Genomic DNA, 22,519 nt, shown 5'->3' on the forward strand with positions numbered 1-22,519 from the left:
TCAATCACCGTTTTCCAAAAGTCCCTGTTCATTTCTACGTGACTTTCCTTGAACCTTGGGTCATAAGAAATCTACTTTATTTTTTCCCCAAGCTCCTTGTCTTTCCAATTTTCCTTACTTCCATGCCATTTATATACATCCCTGTGTGTCGATCCCCTTTATGATTTGTTTAATGTGGAGGAAGAGAGATGTTTTAACACAGTATCATGTTTTCAGACACCCAACAAGCCAAGTTCTACAAGGCCATTTAATAAGCTAAGAAGAGCTGCTGGAACAAACTCTAAATTTTGTGACTTAAAATAACTTTACTTCATGCTTATGTGGGGTAGTTCTGTTTCCACAGCACACTTCTGATGGAGTGGCTTTTTGTGTGGTCACTCAAGGAATCAAGTTTCTTATACTCCTGTGGTTTTGTCCTCCCCTTCATCCCTAGAGTCCTCATCATTCAGCCAAGGTAAAGAATGTGAGGGGAGAAATTACCTAGAGAGGTCTCCTGGGGTATGTAATAGCAGAGAGGTCTCCTGGGACGATGTATCAGGCCCAGCCTGAGAGGGGTTATCATGACTTCCGCCCATGCTCAGTTGGGCTGAACTCAGTCACTAGGGCATTCTTTGCTATAAAGGAAGCTGAGAAGTGGAGTTTGGCCAAGCGCTTGAGAGGAAAGGAAATGAGTTTGGCAAGTAACTAGCCAGTCTCTGTCCCAGGTTCCCAATGAGTGCATGTGAGACTAACAGCTAATTCTCTATTTATTTTTCTAATGATAGGAAAAGGAGAGTATGCAGATACTGGTTATTTGCCTAACCAAAAAAAAAAAAAAAATACCCATACCCTTTTTCCTTTTAACTTTGGTCTTTATTACAATCCTATTCTTAGTACGTATGGTCTGGGTGAGACCTTATTCCTACTTAAGGATTGGAAGATGCAAAACTGGTCTTTGCAGAGATGAGTGTTGACTCTTCCTGTCCACAGTAATTGTTTTGAGAACAGAATGAGCATGGAGCCCACTGGGAACCACTATGGAGCACTGAGATGCTTTGCTGCTTCTCAGTGGCTCCATTGGGCTGCATGCATGTCCTTGAACCAGTTCCTCTGGTCCAAGGACATCTCTCTGGACCAGGTGACTGGAACCACAGAGATGTCAGCCTGCCACCGAGGCAGCTGTTCTGCCACCCCAAAGTAAACCAAGAGCTACCAAGTGCCACCACATGTTACATGAGATTGAAGCCAACAGAAGGGACTGTAGGGGTGTGGTGGAGAGAAGCCAGGTCCTCTTGCATTGTTTGAGCCCATTGATCTAGCTATGCCTAAGATGGGTTTCCTGCCGATTTTATAGCTCTCTGGACTTAAGCTGGTTTGGGTTGGATTTTTATCACTTAAAGTCAATACTAATTAATTATATTAAGGAAAAAAGAGGAAAAAATTCTAGGTAAGAATATGAGGGGGCATCTTCTTGTCCCCTCAAACATGAGCTCATCTTATGTGTTGCTTTGGTTGTGAGGTTAACAATTCCACTCCCTTGCATTAAATCAAATTTCAGTCGAGACCCATTTGGAATTCCCCTACTGAGGCAAGTTCATTGCCTCCCTAAATCACAAACCCAAAGTGCTTATTTCCCCCAAAGCCTATCTCTCTTTATAGAGTTGTGGAGGGGAAATGGCTTAATTCTCTCTTCCTGGATTTATTCTGGTTTCTCCTAGAGCATGCTTTCCTTTCCAACCTCGCCACCCCTTTCTTCCCTCAGGCCTGCATCCCAGCTGCACCAATCTAGTCACCAATCGTGAAACTTGTTGTAAGAGTTTCCCCCCCACCTGCACGCCTTTGTTTACATTGCCTTTCTATTTGGTCTACACTGCATTTTTTTTTATTAAATCATAACTGTATACATTGATATGATCATGGGGCATCATACACTCGCTTCATAGACCATTTGACACATTTTTATCACAGTGGTTAACATAGCCTTTCCGGCGTTATCTCAGTTACTGTGCCAAAACCTTTACATTCTACATTTACCAAGTTTCGCAAATACCCCTGTAAGATGTACCAAAGGTGTGATCCCACCGATCCCCCTCCCTCTACCCATCCCCCCTTTCCCACTTCCCCCTATTGTTAAGTCTTGATTTCTTCATGGAAGTTAGATGTATTTTCTCAAGATAGGAGCTATTCAACTTCACTTTTTGTTTGCATATCAGGAGAAGATTTGATTCCTCCATCAAATACGAACTGTAGTTCGCAGGTTAAAGAATGCTACATTGTCAGAAATTTTGTTGAAGTGCATTAAGGATAGGAGCTCTTCATCTGGCCTACAAAGTTTCTGCTGGGAAATCAGCTCCCAAGTAACTAGGGCAACAGGTGAGCCACAGCTGTTAATATGATAGAATTAGCCTTGTAGATCAGGTGGAGCTTATACAGGACAGCTGACAGCATTTTCTATTTTTTTTTTTTTTTAACATATGATGCAGCTGTGGACAAGTGCCAGAAAGAATCTTGGCAGGATTCTGTGGTGGAATATCTCTGCACATTGTTACATCCATCGGCTTGTCTTTAGGAGGCTGGTCCACCTGAACTAAAAGTCATACAGGAGGCTCTGAAGCTCATTTAGAATTCAAGGGCATCAAGGCCAGAGTCCAGAGACATTATAAGCGAGTCAATGCTTCCCTTCAATTGGACGTATTTTCTTTGATTCATCACACTGTGGCCAGCAGCACAGTCGCTTTTTTCTTCAAGCTCTCATATGAGGAAGCATTGCTCTCTGGAATGCTAGATGTATCTGTCAAAAAATCAAACAGGATTAACACTCGTACTTAGCACAAATAAACCCATATTTCCTTAGAAATGAACTATAGGGCAGCGCCTGTGGCTCAGTGAGCAGGGTGCCGGCCCCATATGCCGAGGGTGGCGGGTTCAAGCCCAGCCCCGGCCAAACTGCAACCAAAAAATGGCCGGGCGTTGTGGCGGGTGCCTGTAGTCCCAGCTGCTCGGGAGGCTGAGGCAGGAGAATCGCGTAAGCCCAAGAGTTAAGAGGTTGCTGTGAGCCGTGTGACGCCACGGCACTCTACCCAAGGGCGGTACAGTGAGACTCTGTCTCTACAAAAAAAAAAAAAAAAAAAAAAAGAAATGAACTATAATCCTTAGTTTTATTGTCTTTTTAGGTAATGTATTTCAATTCCTACTGCCAATAAAGAAACTATTACAATATTACCACAGGTGTTAAAATGGGAAATGCCTGTTGAGATGTACTAGATTTATCTTAGATCCTGATGAATGGTCTTTCTCTATGCAAAATTTTCCCAAACAATGAAAATGTCATTAGACTAAGTGGTAATAACAAAATAAAAGTAAAAAAAATAATTCCATATACGTAGTACTGCATAATAATGTACCTTCTAACATGGGTTGCTGGATGTTAAACATAGCTTACTCTTGGGAAATCCATTGACTAAGTCTATCAGTTTCTTTTGCTCAAGTTTCTGTAATATCCATTACCTCATTTCATATTTACAGTAATCATAAACTTTCATCCACATTTTTTAGATTAAGATATTGATGCTCAGTGGCATAGAACAATTGGCCAAAGATAACATAACTAGCAGCTAGTGATATAGGAATTCATAACCTGGAGGTTTCTTTTGTCTTTGATTTTAACATCTGCCTATCTGCCAATAATGCAAATTGTTGTCAAATGATCTCATAGCACAGTAAAATGCTGAGAAGTGTCTCAAGAATCAGGGAGCGGAAAAAAAGAAAAATAAGAACATCAGTCCTGCCTCTACTACTTCTGAGATTTCTATTCCAGTTTCAACAATATATACTACACATATTAGAATTCCTTAGCTGGGCATTGTGGTGGGCATCTGTAGCCCAAGCTACTTGGAAGGCTGAGACAAGAGAATCGCATAAGCCCAGGAGTGGGAGATTGCTGTGAGCTGTTATGTCACAGAACTCTACTGAGGGTGATAAATTGAGAGACTATCTCAAAAACAAAAATTTCTTATAAAGTTTAATTTTTCAAAAAAAAAGTTCAAACCATCCTACTGTAGCATGCTGCCTCTGATAACTTATGAAAACTAAGAGCTTATCACACACCTTATTTAACCCTACCATCCTGTTAAATACCCTGACCTGTTAGCAGGCCTTCTAAGAAATGATGGGAAACCCAGGGCTCTGTTGAGCCACATACCAGGCTTGCTTTCCTTCAGCTTGCATGGCTTTGAAGAAAACAACTCTGCCAGCATCTTCATAGACATGAGTCAGTTTTTCACAAAAAGCAACCCAATTATTGACAGTACCTGAGGGTTTTTCTTGAGTATTTTGATGACTCTCCAAACAGGGCAGTGACGTGTCCTCCAAAGATGTTGCGGCAGTTTTTTATCACAAATTCCACAAGCTGATTAATGTATAAAAAAAAGAAGCATTTATTTTCATATAACATGTTGATAAATTGCATTTTATATAGTAAACTGAAATTTAAGAAAGTGTATTCTATTTAACTTCTATAAGACATTGTCTTTAAGACTAAATACCTTCCATTTCCTTTACAAATGGTGATTCAGTTCCCCAGCAAGTATAATACAAAAACTTCATTACCTTTTCTGCAGAGGCCATTTCTTCTCTGCCTGCAGAAGGATGCCAAATAATACTTGGAGCCATACACACCCCTAAGTGTAAAGCATCCATTTCATTTGCCATGGAGAGTTCAGCGATATTACTTAAGACCAGGAACACGTACCTTAAGAGCACAACGTTTCCTCCTGGTAGCTGGTCTAATAGCCTAAATACAGAAAAATGTACTCGGTAAGCAAGGCAATTTATTTCAATCTTGTAAAGGCAGGCAACACTAACTTTGCATGAGGTACAAGGCAAATAGGAACCCAGCTCAGATACCCAAGTTTCAGTTAATGTGGAACCCAATGAAGTGAGAACTGCAGGGAGACAATGAGAAAAGACACACTGGAGATTTGGGGGGGGGGCATATTTCTACACTGTCTTCACAACACAATGAAAACTTAGTAGAATTCAGATATGTGTCATTTAAAAACGAATACCCTTCATGAAATACTTCCCTGAAACTAGCTCAATATGCTGAAGCTTAGGTAAATCTTGCAACATTTAGATTACTCTCAACCACAACCCACCAAAACATTTCTGATGAAATTAAACAGTAATTAATTTTAAATTGCTCCTTTATTTTTAACTGGCAACACAGAAATGCTGTCTCTAGGTGAAGAACCAAATCCCAGCTGTAAAGACCACCCGGTCCATTCTGAGAGTTCATTGTCTGCTCCACCATCTTCTGTGGTTGATTTTGTTCCAAATATTGCCTCATTCCTTTTTTTTTTTTTTTTTTTTTTTGAGGAAGAGCCTCACTATGTCACCCTGGGTAGAGTGTTGCAGTATCAGTTGTCAGTTGTCACAGCAACCTCAAACTCTTGGGCTGAGGGTGTACTCTCTTGCTCCAGCCCTTTAAGCAGCTGGGACTACAGCCACCTGGCACAATGCCCAGGCATTTTTTCTTTTCTTTTGGCAGGTGTTTCGCCATTGTTTAGCTGGCCCAAGCCGTGTTCAAACCTGGATCTTTCAGTGCGTGTGTCCGGCGCCATAACCACTGTGCAACAGGATGCCGAGCCAAATCTTACCTCCTTTCTATCACTTTTTACATATGTGTCACGTTTTCATTACTTTCTTTTCTACTATTCTCATTTGGTAATTGCTAAAAGATTCTTTTTTTCTTTTCTTTTTCTCTCTCTTTTTATCTCTTAACAATTTTTTTTATTAAATCATAACTGGGTACATTAATGCGTTTATGGGGTACAATGTGCTGATTTTGTGTAAAATTTGGAATGCTTACATTAAACTGGTTAACATAACTTTCACCTCACTTTCTTAATGATAGTGTTAAGACATTTATACTCTACTCTTAATTGATTGACATGTACCCTTGCAATATACACCCTAGGTGAAGTTCCACCAATTACCCACCCTCCACACATCCTCTTCCCTTCCCTCTCCTCACTCTCCTCTTCCCTCTTTCATTCTGGGCTACAGTTGTGTTTTACCTGATTATTTACCAAAATAATGTATTACTCCTACTCAGAAAACATGGACAAGCTGATATTTATGATTGTTGCTTTTTTAATAAAACAATCTGCAACCTGAGGAAAACAAGCTGGTCTGACTCCTGTTGTACAAATCACAGAAAAGACTTTCTTCAGCATAATAGTCTGAATAGAAGTATAATTCCTCTGATGAGGAATTATGCAGGACTTTCAAATGGACCAAAAGATTACTGGGTGTATTCTATATAAAATAAGGCATCTAGTAAACGCTTTGGGGATACTATGGGATCCTTAAGCCTTTTCACAACCAGGTCTGTCATTTGAAGATAACTCTTAGCAGTGTACATAAAACATGGCAAAAGAATTGAAAACTCTGTCTGGTAGAGAGTCAACAGATTTCTCTGAACCCTTGCTCTGGTAGAAAGGGGAATATTTGCATCATTTTGTAAATTTATTTCAGTATTTCTGGCTCCATTTGGTTCAAATACATAAGGTTTCATAATGTGCAATCTATAAAGATGGCTACACTATCTTACTGATTTCCTCATTATTAATTTAACCAGAAGCATTGATATGCATTTATTTCATATTTTCATGAGAGACATAATATTTTATTTTATCTCACTTTCTTTTATTTGTGTATGTATGTATTTATTTATTTATTTTGAGACAGAGTCTCACTATGTCGCCCTTAGTAGAGTGCTGTGGCATCACAGCTCACAGCAACTGCACAGCCTTGATCTTAAGCAATGCTCTTGCCTCAGGCTCCCAAGAAGCTCCTCAGGCACTCAACACAATGCTGGGCTATTTTTGTTGTTGTTGCTGTTATTGTTGTTTGGGACAGGCCAGGTTTGAACTTGCCAGTCCCGGTGTATGTGGCCATCATTCTGGCCTCTGAGCTACAGGGTCTGAGCCAAAATAGCCTTTTAAAAAATATTTATCTTTTAATGGTACATAGGATAAATACATATATGAATGATATGTGTATTATAAATATAGATAAGTGATATTGTGAACAATGACCAAACAAATATGTAGAATTTGATGCTATCTAAATGGCTTACACCAAACCCTAATGGAAGTGGAGTTATGATTATGCCACATGGCTTAGTTCCTGGTATCTTCAATATCTGTACTATGTTCCAACAATCCCCAAAAGTATGCATATAATTCATATTTAAAAGATGTTCAAGGAAAAATATCTATACTAAACAATAACATGCACGTAAATGATAATGAGTGTCCTGAATTTTCACAGAACGCACACTCTTTAGTCAGAGTAAATAAACATTTCTTTTCTATTCTCTTATCATGTAGGATATATCCAAGAAAGGACTATTGAATTGGTCCCAAAATTTCCCTTGGCATGAGAAGAAACAATTTACTTTTTGTGATCATACTGACACTGTACAACTCCCTTTTTTACTGACATGTCTCAAGAAGCTGAGCTGAGTGATTCTCTGCTTTGTTCCCACAATATTCTCTAAATATCTCCTTTATAGGACAGATTATACTGCACTGACAGTAATTTCTTGGTTTATCTATCTTTCCCAAACTGAATTTCTTGAGAAGAGGAAATAAGTCATTTTCTCTCTATGACTTCAGTTCATGAATTAATAGAGTTGTTTAATTACTTTGATATTTACCAAAATTAACATCATAAATTGTAGCCTGTGTCATGCTGCATTAATTCACTTCCAAAAACCACAGTTGACTCCCCTTTCTGACTCTTCCATGCAAGTTTCAATTTGCAAGTCTTATTGGGGTTTCTGGCAGGGTTCCATTTGATTCTGTCTGTAGAGATTTTACATTTCTTCATTTTTGTGTCTCTCAAAAATTTCATAGTGACCCACATAACAGCTAGTGAATTAATGAATAATAGCTCTTTTTATTCATTAAAAGTCAGGTACACAGAAGGGGCACAATGTTCAAGCATTCCATGCTTATAGGATTAGTGAGAAAACAATGACAGTGACAAGCTAATAGAAGCCAACTTTTAACCTGGTGTCCATGAATATAACTTTGACTTTTAGTAGACAAATTATAAAATGTAAGGTATAAAATTAATTTTTGAGACATAAATGTTAAAATAATTACCTTTTAATTTTTTCAATTTTCTGTCTGTCGCTGCTTTTCTCCATTACGGACAGCCACTCATGGTAGAGCCTTGATAAAAAAATGCTTTCCGGAATGTTTTTTAGAAAATCCTTACACAGAGGAAAAGCAAATGTGTTAAGGCATTATTCTCATATCAAGTATATGCTAGAGAAGTCAGAAAGAATACAACTTGTTTCAAAGTTTAGTGAAGTCCTCCCTTCCATGACCTACACAGAATTCTGTGCCAATTCACCACTGACTTTTCAACAAAGAAATGAATGCTTTGATTTTTTTTTTTCCAAATAAACCCGTAGGAATAACTAAAGTCAGAATAACTGTGGGAAAGCTAAAGGACTCTCTATTTGGGTGGAACCTCCTCTGTGTACACATTTTAGCAGACTTGTACGACATCCTATGTTCTGGTGTTAAGGTGGTCTTCATGCCATCAGTATATGATATGGGAATGTTAAAAGAGCAAGTTTGACTCCACTTTACTGTTTATTCTTTTTCTGTTATGTTCCATTACCTTCAAAACCGGTTCCTCTTCTGTGTCCCTCCATTGTATAACTATGAATGCACTCCTCTAAAATTGTTAGTGATGTAAGTTACTAACTACACTGGTGATTATCCCTTTTTATGATCATGTTGTTTCTGACCCTCACCTGCGAGTCCCCCTCCCTACATTACCTTAGGAGATTGTAGATTGTATTTTTTTGTGAAAATAAATTACTAAGTGCTCTTGTGATCATAGCCTAATAAACTGACTAACACACCTCACTCTCTGTTGCTTTCGCTTCTGGAATTATGCATGCTTGACCCCTGGAAAAGTTTTGCCTTATAAAATTCAGAGCCTCACTCAATTCAGGGTTGCACTCAGAAACTTCATTTTAAGACACTGGGGCAGTTGCCAGCCGGCTCTTCAATAAAAGTTCTCCTCTTTAATTTGACTTGTCTGGTGGTGTGGCCTTTGAGGGGACTCCTGGACATAACATAATAGAGATTCCAGGGAGGTTCTCTAGACACTGACACTGCCGCTACTTAGGCGGCCTCCAGGGTGAGCTTTCGTTAGAAGCCCCCTGGAAACTTTCCAGGGAACCTATAATACCCAGTGCAATCAGGAGAAAAGCTGACAATCACTCATAAATTCTGCCAAAGTCCACCTCCGGAGGGAAGAAATTTAAACACCTGTATCTGCCAAGTGTCTGCAAACATGAGTATAACAACTTGTTGTGTACATTTCTTGTTGTGCTTATTTGTTCTTGTAGACCACTGTGAAAATATATAACTGTTTGTTGTATTTGTTTGTTGTGAGTTGTGTAGAGCCTTTAGGAACCTCTGAGGGAAAGCCAAAGGGGATGGAGCTGTGGACAGGAACCCCAGGTTGCTGGGCTATTGGCCTGTCAGAGACTGTCAGAAGCGTGTGTCAGTAGAGCATCGCACCCCTGAAAATGCTGGAAGAAAAACCAATGGTGAGTTTTAGCCCAGCCAGAGACAGCAAGACATTTCTGCTGCTGAGACATCGTTGCAGTGGCCTCAGTCCACAGGGAAATTGGGGTTCAGAGGGCAGGTGAAAAGGGACTTTGATTTCTATCCTCAAGAATGATGCCTGAGGTTGGTCCTGTAAACCTGTGAGACAGTAACCTCATACTCCTGGGCTTTGGGCCTGTCAGAAGCAGTAACCCTGGGTTACTGAGCTATTGGCCCATTGGGGGCTCCCACAGAACACTGGGATGCTGATGGGGACCCCTAACCACAGTTACACAAAATTACATATTTTAGTTCATTCCTGTTCTATTTATGTCTTATGCATTTAGTTAATATATTTTAGTTTGTACTTTTGCTTTTTTACAACATAGTGTTTTCATCACCAAAACCAGACTCACCCCTAATCTGTCTTTTCAAACATTTGAAGGATATTTTTCCACAGAGAGAGTTCTCCAAGGAACACCTTAGGACCCTTTCTGAACTTGAGTGATGAGCTTTTCATGTGGGATGCCCCCCTATCCATTCACAGGTGCTTTTGAGCCTTTTCTCTAACAGTTTAGAAAACAGCCTCAGAGAATCTAGTCAAGATGATTGGTGGAGATGGATGAGACCACCTTGGGAGGGAGAGTTCAGATGCACCTGGTGGTTTCTGCTAATCCTCCAGGTCCCCTTGATGAGTCTTCAGGGAGTCAAACACAGGGAGGAACTGGCATGCAGGAACAGGCACTTACACAGGCAGACGTCCAAGACAAGGTAAGATCCATCTGGGGTTCCCACAATTTGGGTGGAAAAGGGGGGTCTGATCAACCTCTGAGTCTGTTGAGTGGTGTATGAGTGTGTGTATTGGTTCTGAGCGTATAGAAATGTGAGAGTAAGTGTGGACTAATAGACATAGTTCATGTCAGGCCCTTGTCTGTCTTGTTGTTTTATGTCATTTGTTCAGGGTTCATGGGAAAATTGGTCTCGGCCTGAAACAAACAGTCTTGGAGACATTTGTGAGTGGATTGCAGATCTTTTCATTCAAGGGATCCTTCAAGACTTTGCTCCTTCTGAGATCTCCTTCTTTACCTACTTGCTCTTATGTGTCCTACAACGCTCACCACTTGGTGTGCCTTAGACCTGGCAATCACTGCTCTCTTCATCCGTATTATTGCTATTTGGCTTGGTAGTGCTGCCCCTCCAGAGTAGTCCTCCAAATGGTGTGTGGCTCTGACTACTTGTTTTATCTCTTTGTGGCGACCTTGTTCATACTTCTGTCCCCACCCAGTGTATTTTTCCCAGCTAGTTCTAATTCTTCTGCATCTCCCTAGCTCGTTGATGCCTCATCCTCACCAGACTTTGGGTCCCTCTTTTTTCTATCGCCTGGGGAAGACTCTTCCATCATAGCAGTAGCTCTCGACATGAGGCCCTCTCTTTTTCCTAGTCTAGGGAGGTCTCTATTGCAGGAAGTGATGACACTCTTGAACTACATAAAGACCCTGGAGACTTGTCTGTTCCATTCTCCCACTATTAGAGTTGTTACTCAGAGTGTCTTTCCTTCCAGGATTCTCACTTTTAGCATTTGCCCCATTGTGGTACTCTTGGTTCCCATCAGTCAAGAGAGGAATTGTGTAGTTTTTATAATATTATCATCCCCTGTTGGCTCCAAAATTTCCATCCTGTTGACTTGTTAGTACATGTATTTTGTCAGCCTATCACATTTCCTGTAAGCCTCCATTCTTATGCAGGCAACAGGGTTGTTGCCAGAATGGCAATGATGACTGGTTAGAAATTCAGACGTATTAAAAGGAGTTCTGATTCCTTCCACTGCCTATAAAGACTAGCCCACTCCTTTTAATTAACACCTGCTATTAAAGATGCCATTAAAGGACAAGAGAACGCCACTCAACCTCAAGTGAGAATCTAAGGCATTTCAAAAAACATCAGTGTCCTCATGTCACTCTAGTATTATATTTTTATTCTTGTCAGAGATGTAATAAGAAAAAAAATAGATCAATTCCAAGGCATTGCCTGTTCTATCGTATCTTCTACTAGACATGTGCCTGGATGATTGTGATTCAGGCTTATTGTCACAAAAGCTGACCATTTGGGGGTTAGGCTATTGAGTTTTCTAATTCCAAACTAATTTGAACTATTGCACCCATTTTAAAAGTCAGATAGAAAAGAGGAAAATTTGTGATTTCAAAATAGGGCAATTCTTTTAAAAACCTCCATAGAGAACATACTCATGATTGCTCTTGAAGAACAACATTAAATCTTACAACTACCCTTGAATGAAAATAACTTGGAACCATCTTAACTAACTCTGCCACAGTTGGAATAACAACTTAGGAGAGGTTTTGAATTGCAGTCATGAACCCCCAGCACATGACTAAACATCTCTTGTCTTTCAAAGCAGAACCTAGGCCTCGGAAGAATTTCACAATTCATTTGAGCTGAGATTTCAGAGGACTAAAGAGCAATGTCTCCTGAAAAGTCAGATGTATCCAAGTTAGCAAATCTCAAGCAATTTTTGTCCAATCACACTGGGAAGTCTTATACTTCTATTTCAGTAAAACCAGAAGACTATGTTAATTAGTCGTATGTAAGCACTCCAATTTCTACAGATAATCAAGACATTGAATCCCATCATGACAAAATTGTATTCATGATTTGTGTACAAATGACTTAATGAAAAAAAAGAACATGAGTGAAAAATTAAAAGAATACTTAAGTACCATTTAAAAACAGACTTAAAAATAAGAAAACAGAAGTTTACAAAGTTGTGGTGAAAAATATGTCCCTTTTCACAACCACTTAGAGAAAATGGGTGTAAAACGCAGTTGTACAATAAAACTTCAATTACCCAAAATCCATTTAACCAGATTCTTCAATCATTATGATTCTTTTTTGTTGCCCCTTTAAAAAAAATAATATTCTTGTCATTCGAATCACAATTTAACACTTAAAATACCATTGTTCTTTGCAATAGCCTCAGCAATTTAGTACATTTTAAGAAGTGTATTTTTATGAAAAACAGCATGCTGAGAAGATAGTTTGAGACAGCATGATTTTCTTAAAAAAAGAGATGGAAGAAAACCTGATTTCATGAAAACCATTTATTATGCCAATGTACATGCACAATATTCATATCCTTGGCATATATAATTTGCTTAAAGGACCATGTATGTCTGTATTATATTCCAGGATGGAAGAATAAGTACAAACCCTTTGCAAAACTGAATACATGACAATAAATCAAGTTCTCCATTTTTTTGAGTGATATTTATTTGAAAATGTCTGAATCAGGATTTGTTGAAGAAGAGACATGGCCCATGTATGAAGAAATGTGATTGATCGTAAAGTCATGAAGTAAGATTGTCTAACAAGAGGGCCACTCTGCTGAACTAGAGGTAGGCAAGATTCATTGTCATCATGTTTCCCTGAGATTCAGGCTGAGGGATGGTCTCTACCACTGGCTCTGGTTGATTCCAATCCTTTGGGAGATGAAGGCCTAAGAAAGTCTTGTAGAAGCTATTGCCAGGGACAGAAGCTGTGCTAAAAGCTGATTTTAGGTCTAGGTTTTCAAAAAAATAAATACATGATCGACTTTTAATCTTCTAAAACAAACAAACTTTCAATGCCAAATCCGATATCCAGGTAAACTGGGTTTTATTTATGATGGTTAAAATAAATACTTTAATGACATTCACATGTTGAAGAAATTTGCCATAACCAAACCAGCTCTTCAGGATATTCCCAGAACTATCCTCCATAATGATAAGCCCAATCCTGTACCACAAAAGTAAACTCATTCAGAAACTTTTGATCAAACTCCAACTTCTACAGTGGTGAAAGGATTAAAAATGTCTACTGGACTTTTGAAAAACTCAATACCCCAAATTTTACCAGACTTATCAATATTCTCCATTAATGTGAATGGCTTAAACTGTCCTCTAAAGAGGCAAAGGTTGGCTGACTGGATACAAAAACTCAGGCCAGATATTTTCTGCATACAAGAATCACATCTTACCTTAAAAGATAAATATAGACTCAGTGTGAAAGGATGGTCGTCCATATTTCAGGCAAATGGTAATCAGAAAAAAGCAGGTGTTGCAAATCTATTAGCAGATACAATAGGCTTTACACCAACAAATGTAAGGAAGGATAAGAATGGTCACTTCATATTTGTTAAGGGTAATACTCAATATGATGAGATTTCAATTATTAATATTTAAGCACCCAACCAGAATGCGCCTCAACTTATAAGTGAAACACTAACAGACATGAGCAACTTGATTTCCTCCAGCTCCATAATGTCGGAGATTTCAACACTCTTTTGACATTGTTGGATAGATCCTCCAATAAGAAGCTGAGCAAAGAAATTTTAAAATTAAACCTAACCAACATTTGGATTTAGCAGACATCTACAGAATATTTCATCACAACAAAACTGAATACACATACTTCTCATCAGCCCACGGGACATACTCCAAAATCGATCACATCTTAGGTCACAAGTCTAACCTCAGTAAATTTAAAGGAATAGAAATTATTCTTTGCATCTTCTTAGACCACCATGGAATAAAAGTTGAACTCAGTAACAGCAGGAATCTGCATATTCATACAAAAACATGGAAGTTAAATAACCTTATGCTGAATGATAGCTGGGTCATAGATGAGATTAAGAAGGATAACCTGAAATTTTTAAAACAAACGACAATGAAAACACAAATTATCAGAACCTCTGGAATGCTGCAAAGGCAGTCCTAAGAGGGAAATTTATAGCACTGCAAGCTTTCCCCAAGAGAATGAAAAGAGAGGAAGTTAACAACTTAATGAGACATCTCAAGAGACTGGAAAAGGAAGAACACTCCAACCCAAAACCCAGTAGAAGAAAAGAAATAACCAAAATTAGAGCAGAATTAAATGAAATTGAAAAAAAAAAAAAGAATTATACAACAGATCAATAAATCAAAAAGTTGTTTTTTTGAAAATGTCAATAAAACAGATAAACCTTTGACTAACCTAACCAGGAAGAAAAGAGTAAAATCTCTAATTTCATTAATCAGAAATGACTAAGAGGAAATAACCATAGACTCCTCAGAAATTCAAAAAATCCTTAATGAATATTACAAGAAACTTTCTTCTCAGAAATATGAAAATCTGAAGAAAATTGAAAAATACTTGGAAGCACCTCACCTTGCACAATTTAGCCAGAATGAAGTGGAAATGTTGAACAGCCCTATATCAAGTTCTGAAATAGCATCAACCATACAAAATCTCCCTAAAATGAAAAGCCCGGGACCAGATGGCTTCACATCAAAATTCTACTAAACCTTTAAAGAGGAAGTAGTATCGATATTACTCATCCTGTTCCAAAATATAGAAAAAGAATGAAGACTACCCAACACGTTGTATGAAGCAAACATCACCCTGATCCCCAAGCCAGAAGAAGACCCAACAGGAAAAGAAAATTATAGACGAATATCACTAATAAATATACATGCAAAAATATTCAACAAGATCCTAACAAGCAGAATCCAGCAACACATCTAACAAATTATACATCATGATCAATTTGCTTTTCTCCCAGGGTCTCAAGGATGGTTCAATATACGTAAAACTATAAGTATAATTCAGCACGTTAAACAAATTAAAAAAAACAAAGAACATATAATTCTCTCAATTGATGCAGAAAAGCTTTAGATAATATCCAGCATTCCTTCATGATCAGAACACTTAAGAGAATTAGAAAGGGGAAAGGGAGGGGAGGGAGGGGGGAGGGAGGGAGAAGGAGGGGCATTAATGGGATTACACCTGCGGTGCATCTTACAGGGGTATATGCGAATCCTAGTAAATGTGGAAATGTAAAGATCCATTTTCTTAGCAAAATAACTAAGAAAATGCTACAAAAGCTATGTTAACTAATGTGACGAAAATGTGTCAAACGATCTATGAACCAAGTGTATGGCGCCCCACGATCACACTAATGTACACAGCTATGGTTTAATAAAAATAAATAAATAAATAAAAAGAAAATTAATATAGCAGGGACATTTCTTAAACTGATAGAGGCCATCTACAGCATACACACAGCCAATATCGCATTGAATGGAATTAAATTGAAATCATTTCCACTCAGATCAGGAACCAGACAAGGCTACCCATTGTCTCCATTGCTCTTTATTGTTTTTTTTTTTTTTTTTTTTTTTTTGTGTGTAGAGACAGTGTCTTACTTTATGGCCCTCAGTAGAGTGCCGTGGCCTCACACAGCTCACAGCAACCTCCAACTCCTGGGCTTCAGTGATTCTCTTGCCTCAGCCTCCCAATCCATTGCTCTTTAACATTGTAATGGAAGTTTAACCATTGCAATTAGGGAAGAGAAGGCAATCAAGGGTATCCATATAGGGTCAGAAGAGATCAAACGTTCGCTCTTTGCAGATGATATGATTGTCTATATGGAAAACACCAGGATTCTACTACAAAACTCTTAGAAATAATCAAGGAATACAGGAGTGTCTCAGATTACAAAATCAACATTCATAAATCAGTAGCCTTTATATATACCAACAATAGTCAAGATGAAAAAAACTGTTAAGTACTCTATTCCATTCACAGTAGTGCCAAAGAAGATGAAATATTTGGGAGTTTATCTAACAAAGGACGTGAAAGATCTCTACAAAGAGAACTATGAAACTCTAAGAAAATAAATAGCCGAAAATGTTAACAAATGGAAAAACATACCAGGCTCCTGGCTGGGAAGAATCAACATTGTTAAAATGTCCATACTACCCAAAGCAATATGCAATTTTAATGCAATCCCTATTAAAGCTACATTATCATACTTTAAAGACCTTGAAAAAAATAATACTTAATTTTATATGGAATCAGAAAAAAACCTCGAATAGCCAAGACGTTACTCAGAAATAAAAACAAAGCATGAGGACTCATGCTACCGAACCTCAGACTATACTATAAATCGATAGTGATCAAAACAGCATGGAACTGGCACAAAAACAGAGAGGTAAATATATGGAACAGAATAGAGAACCAAGAGATGAACCAAGCTACTTACCATTATTTGATCTTTGAAAAGCCAATTAAAAACATTTAGTGGGGAAAAGATTCCCTGTTTAACAAATGGTGCTGGATGAACTAGCTGGCAACCTGTAGAAGACTGAAACTGGACCCACACCGTTCACCATTAAATAAGACAGACTCTCACTGGATTAAAGATTTAAACTTAAGACATGAAACTATAAAAATACTAGAAGAGAGTGCAGGGAGAACTTTTGAAGAAATCAGTCTGGGTGAGTATTTTATGAGGAGGACCCCCCGGGCATTTGAAGAAGATACAGAAATACACTACCTCCACGAGTGCTGTGAGAATGCCCCCCCTTGGAGTTGTTATAAACACAATAAAACCTAATATGTCATAATGAAATTCATATTCTAATACAATATGATCCCCTTAATGAGGAAAACTGGAGGGGGAGGTTGTTTTATTTATAATCCTCTAAATCTAGGTAAATTGTACAAATAGTGTCACAAAGAGCTATTAATACACAAGAGTGTATTTGGTCTGGACAAGAGACAACTTAACAGATTAACAGATAAAGTCAAGGTGTGATGAAATGCTAAGCAACAACTAGGGTAGGGGTTATTTTTCTTTTTTTCTCTCTTTTTTTTTTTATTGTTGGGGATTCATTGAGGGTACAATAAGCCAGGTTACACTGATTGCAATTGTTAGGTAAAGTCCCTCTTGCAATCATGTCTTGCCCCCATAAAGTGTGACACACACCAAGGCCCCACCCACCTCCCTCCTTCCCTCTGTTTCCCCCCATAACCATAATTGTAATTAATTGTCCTCATATCAAAATTGAGTACATAGGATTCATGCTTCTCCATTCTTGTGATGCTTTACTAAGAATAATGTCTTCCACGTCTATCCAGGTTAATACGAGGGATGTAAAGTCTCCATTTTTTTAATGGCTGAATAGTATTCCATGGTATACATATACCACAGCTTGTTAATCCATTCCTGGGTTGGTGGGCATTTAGGCTGTTTCCACATTTTGGCGATTGTAAATTGAGCTGCAATAAACAGTCTAGTACAAGTGTCCTTATGATAAAAGGATTTCTTTCCTTCTGGGTAGATGCCCAGTAATGGGATTGCAGGATCAAATGGGAGGTCTAGCTTGAGTGCTTTGAGGTTTCTCCATACTTCCTTCCAGAAAGGTTGTACTAGTTATGGGACTTCATTAAACTGAAAAGCTTCTGTACAGCTAAGGGTAGGGGTTATTTTTCATACAGGATGTGGTCCCTAAAAGTGAAGGGTGATTTCCCAAATCACTCCAGATTCCCCAGTTCATTCAAAATCGATAAACAAGTCAGAGGGAGAATGTGGCTCCCATGCTTCTAGAAGGAATCACGAAAAGCTTTTGTATTCCCTCTCATGATGTTTTTAAAACCATCATATTTGTTATTGTCTAAATTGAATTGTGGGTGAAAACAATTTCCTGTTCACCTGCACTGTTTGTTTCCTGAGAAGACATCTAGAAACACTGGTTTTCTGAGCTAAGTCAAAGTAATATAGGATTTTCCTTTGTCAATATTGAGACTTTTACCACTGGGGAGAACCTGTTCTCTCTCTCCCTCCCTCTCTCTCTCTCAGCAAAGCATATTTCCTTCTCTCTCTAATTGGATTTTCTGAAAGAATCTGTTTCCCTTTCTCTCTTCCAGATGCTCAAGATACAGCACTGTACAAAAAGTCATTGGCTGGTGTCGTTCTTGTCTTTTTCTGCCACATTAACCCAGTAGGGGGTTTAACAGCCTGAGGTTTTGAAAAGCTGTTGTCAAGTCCTGAAAGCTCCCAAATGCAACTTAAATGGTTATTAGCTAGTAGGATACATCCCTGCATTCTAATACCTCCATTTAAATAACAATAATAAAGAAAATAATAACAATAAGAGTAAACTCCATGCCTTCACAGCCATGATTATAGCCTACCACCCACAGACCACACAGTCTACAGGGCATTTATACAGGATCCAGGAGTGAGGGTCTGTCTTTTGGTTTAGTGGTGTTCACGCCTGATTTCACAGGCTGCCAGCAGGGGTCGCCCAAGTCATCTAGGAGCCAAATCAGAGCTTTCATGACGTTGTGGATAATTCCTTTAAAGAATCCAAGGCACAGCCTAAATGCCCACCAACCCAGGAATGGATTAACAAGCTGTGGTATATGTATACCATGGAATACTATTCAGCCATTAAAAAAATGGAGACTTTACATCCTTCATATTAACCTGGATGGACGTGGAAGACATTATTCTTAGTAAAGCATCACAAGAATGGAGAAGCATGAATCCTATGTACTCAATCTTGATATGAGGACAATTAATGACAATTAAGGTTATGGGGGGGAAGCAGAAAGAGGGATGGAGGGAGGGGGGGTGGGGCCTTAGTGTGTGTTACACTTTATGGGGGCAAGACATGATTGCAAGGGGGACTTTACCTAACAATTGCAATCAGTGTAACTGGCTTATTGTACCCTCAATGAATCCCCAACAATAAAAAAAAAAAAGAAAAGAAAAGAAAATGGAGTTAACTTGGTCCTTACAGTTATGTTAAAAATTAAAATGTGAGATGAGGAAATTTTCAGGAAAATGCCCTTATTTTCTGCTGTTAGAAACCAAAAGAATGTCTCATTATGGTGTTGCATCCGAGAATCAGAATCCCCAAGAGAGAGCTGGACACCAATGCAAATCACATGAGGGCATTTATTCAGGCTCGAGCCAAGGCGGTCGGCCTTCCCCTAGATGCAGCTGGTGAGACCTAGAGCCTAGAGCCGTGTACTCGTCGTGGGTGGGGGTTTTTATGCAGTGGATATGGGGTGAGGGGCGTGGGAAGCAAAGCGTGGCCTTTGGATTGGTTATCTCTATGCCTATACTAGAATTTAAAGCTGATAGGGTTCCGCCAATCTCAATGGCCAGAAGGGTGGGGGGTGGGGTGGGGAGGGTTCTGACACACTCCGGGAGATAGGGACACATCCCAGGAGACAGGGCTATCCCTTTATGTTCATCTACATAGAGATGAAATGGTTTTGTAATATCAGGGAGTCCCAAAGTGGGGGAAGAGAGCAGAGCAGTCTGAAGTTCTCTTTCTGTTGTCCATTTGAAGGGGTGTCCCTCCCTCATGGCTTCATAGAGGGGTTTTGCAATTTCAGCAAAGCCTGGTACCCAAAGTCAACAGAACCCTGCAGACCCCAAAAAGTCTCGCACTTGCCTGGGGTTTGTTGGGGTTGGGATCTTAAGTACAGTCTGCTCCCTGGCCTCAGTGAGACATCTCTGTCCATCCTTAAGGGTATATCCCAGGTAACTCACAGTTTGCTGACAGATCTGGGCCTTCTTTTTTTTTTTTTTTTAGAGACAGAGTCTCACTGTACTGCCCTCGGGTAGATTGCTGTGCCGTCACACGGCTCACAGCAACCTCTAACTCTTGGGCTTAAGCCATTCTCTTGCCTCAGCCTCCCAAGCAGCTGGGACTACAGGCGCCCACCACAACCCCCGGCTCTTTCTTTGTTGCAGTTTGGCGTGGGCTGGGCCTGAACCCGCCACCCTTGGCATATGGGGCTGGCGCCCTACTCACTGAGCCACAGGTGCCGCCCCGATCTGGGCCTTCTTTGCTGATGCTCGATATCCCCGTCCCCCACCCCCCCCAAGTGTGACGAGCAGGTCTCAGTTAGTCTCTCCCACCTGGGGTTAGGGATTCTAGGCTACTTGAAGAGAAGACTTTTTAACTCCCCTAAAACAGGATCCCAGGAATTTGAGCAGAAAGTAATTATTGACCTAAGTGTGATTATGCTATAGCTTTTAAAAACTATTATGCCTTTCTAATGTAGCTTATTACCTAGAGTTCAACATCTACTTATCTTAGATGGAATGTTTTGCTGAAGATCCTTTCTGTAAATCAATTACAGTCATGTGCCACCTAACAAGCTTATGTCAACAATAAACTACATATGTCATGGTAATCTCATAAAAATATAACAAGGCTATACAGGTGTACCTTTTAAAAATCTTTTCTACTATATTTTTACTGTATCTTTTCTATATTTAGATACACAAATACTTCACCACTGTGTTATAGTTGCCTGCCATATTTAGTACCATAACATACTGTACAGATTGGTTACCTAGAAGCAATAGGCCATATCATATAGCCTGGGTATATAACAGGATACACGTATACCACCTATACCACAACAACTAAATTGCCTAATGCATTTTTTTAATTTATTTATTTTTTATTGTTAAATCATAGCTGTGTACATTAGTGCAATCAAGGGGTATAATGTGCTGCTTTCATATACAATCTGAAATATTCTCATCAAACTGTTCTAGCCTTCATGGCATTTTCTTAGTTACTGTATATAGGCATTTGTATTCTGCATTTAGTAAGTTTCACCTGTACCCATTCTAAGATGCACATAGATGTGGTCCCACCCATTACTCTCCTTCCACCAAAACCTCCGCCCTCCCTTCCCCTTCCTTGGCCCTTTCCCCATAATTGCATTTTTTTAATGATGCAGTTTCAAGCTCCTCCTCACATGGCAAGCAATGCATAACTGTATGTGAAATCCCTTAATTAGGGATTAAGTTGCTAAAGTAATTTCTAAAGTTATCATTATTTACTATGTATGAGATTTTTTTTTTAAGGAACCAAAAATGTGTTTTGTGTCAGGGGAACTTAATTTGGGGCTAGATTTTTGATTATTTAAGTTGTTCCAGAGTTGCAAAGTGTTTTGTTTTGAAGAAGGGAGTGAAAGAGAAAGTGGTTGAAGTCTGAAAAAGTATTTGAAGTTTTATTCTATTTAGGGTAAATTATTATAATTCTATTTAAATAAAACCAGTAAAGAAAATGTCAAACTTTAAGAATACTAGTTTCTTCCCAGCTACTCGGGAGACTGAGGCAAGAGAATCGCTTAAACCCAAGAGTTTGAGGTTGCTGTGATGCCATATGGCACTCTACTGAGGGCCACATAGTAAGACTCTGACTCAAAAAAAAAAAAAAAAAAGAATACTCATTTCCTGTGAAATGTGAGAGGAAGGAAGAAAGTCAGCACCAATTTCAGAAATCTGATTCTAACAACAGGTCATCTCTAAATGAGGTAAATCTTGGAATCACCTCCAACTTTAAAACCATTACTGTGTACCAAGTCATATGCTAGATTCTGGGAAAAAGACGAAGCACTATTTTATCTCCAAGTGAGAGAGACAAATCTCTCTCCTGTATCCGCAACCATATTAGGATTCTAACAGTCCTCACTTCTGCTCTCCAAACTTCAAATAAGGGGTCAGAGCCAAGAGCCAGGACTTTAGTAAAAGCACCAGAAATACTCTCAGAGTTCCACATTTTCCTAAGAGTGATACATGCTGAAGAGTTGTGAAATAAGTCACTTGGGTTCTGTTATAGTAGTATTTGAAGATAATTATTTAACATGCTGACTTTAACACACTATGTGTCTTTCTCCATGTGTGCGTACAGGATAGACCTCTGAAAAGCGGCCTAGTTACTTCTAGATTATTGACTGTGTTTGCCCATTGCTGACCTAAAGGGCTATTCACTTGCAGCAATACCTTCTCTGCTAAGTTGAATTGCTCAACTCTTAAAACCCTTCCTACAGAAATTTCAGAGTCATCTCTGATTCCATGGCAGCCCCTACATGATAGAGTGGTGAATTAATTGTCAAACATGGAAGAAAGGATACTGAAAGTTGAGCAGAAATGGCAACATTTTGGAGTAACTAACCAATGGAACAAATGTGTATTCTGCCTGCCGCCCTAACTGGTGCTCATGTTTTTTTATCTTTTCAGTGGGATTTATTTACGGTTAAGTAAA

The 22,519-nt window shown here is 39.0% G+C and overlaps 1 protein-coding gene across 7 annotated transcripts in view; it reads left to right on the forward strand.

The window, feature by feature from the left end:
• Positions 1-22,519, forward strand: part of LOC128573771 (leucine-rich repeat-containing protein 37A2-like) — a 120,783-nt gene that overhangs the window by 43,608 nt on the left and 54,656 nt on the right. For 3 of the 7 annotated variants that reach the window (XM_053574163.1, XM_053574162.1, XM_053574164.1), the window contains exon 1: positions 10,197-10,391. In XM_053574163.1, coding sequence (XP_053430138.1) covers positions 10,243-10,391 — 149 coding nt within the window. In that variant the 5' untranslated portion in view covers positions 10,197-10,242. Of the gene's footprint in view, positions 1-9,189; positions 9,623-10,195; positions 10,392-22,519 lie in introns of those variants that run through there. The other 4 variants (XM_053574160.1, XM_053574161.1, XM_053574159.1 and 1 more) reach the window with 4 other exon arrangements.

The sequence above is a fragment of the Nycticebus coucang genome, chromosome 21 (assembly GCF_027406575.1).
Source record: "Nycticebus coucang isolate mNycCou1 chromosome 21, mNycCou1.pri, whole genome shotgun sequence".
NCBI lineage: Eukaryota > Metazoa > Chordata > Mammalia > Primates > Lorisidae > Nycticebus > Nycticebus coucang.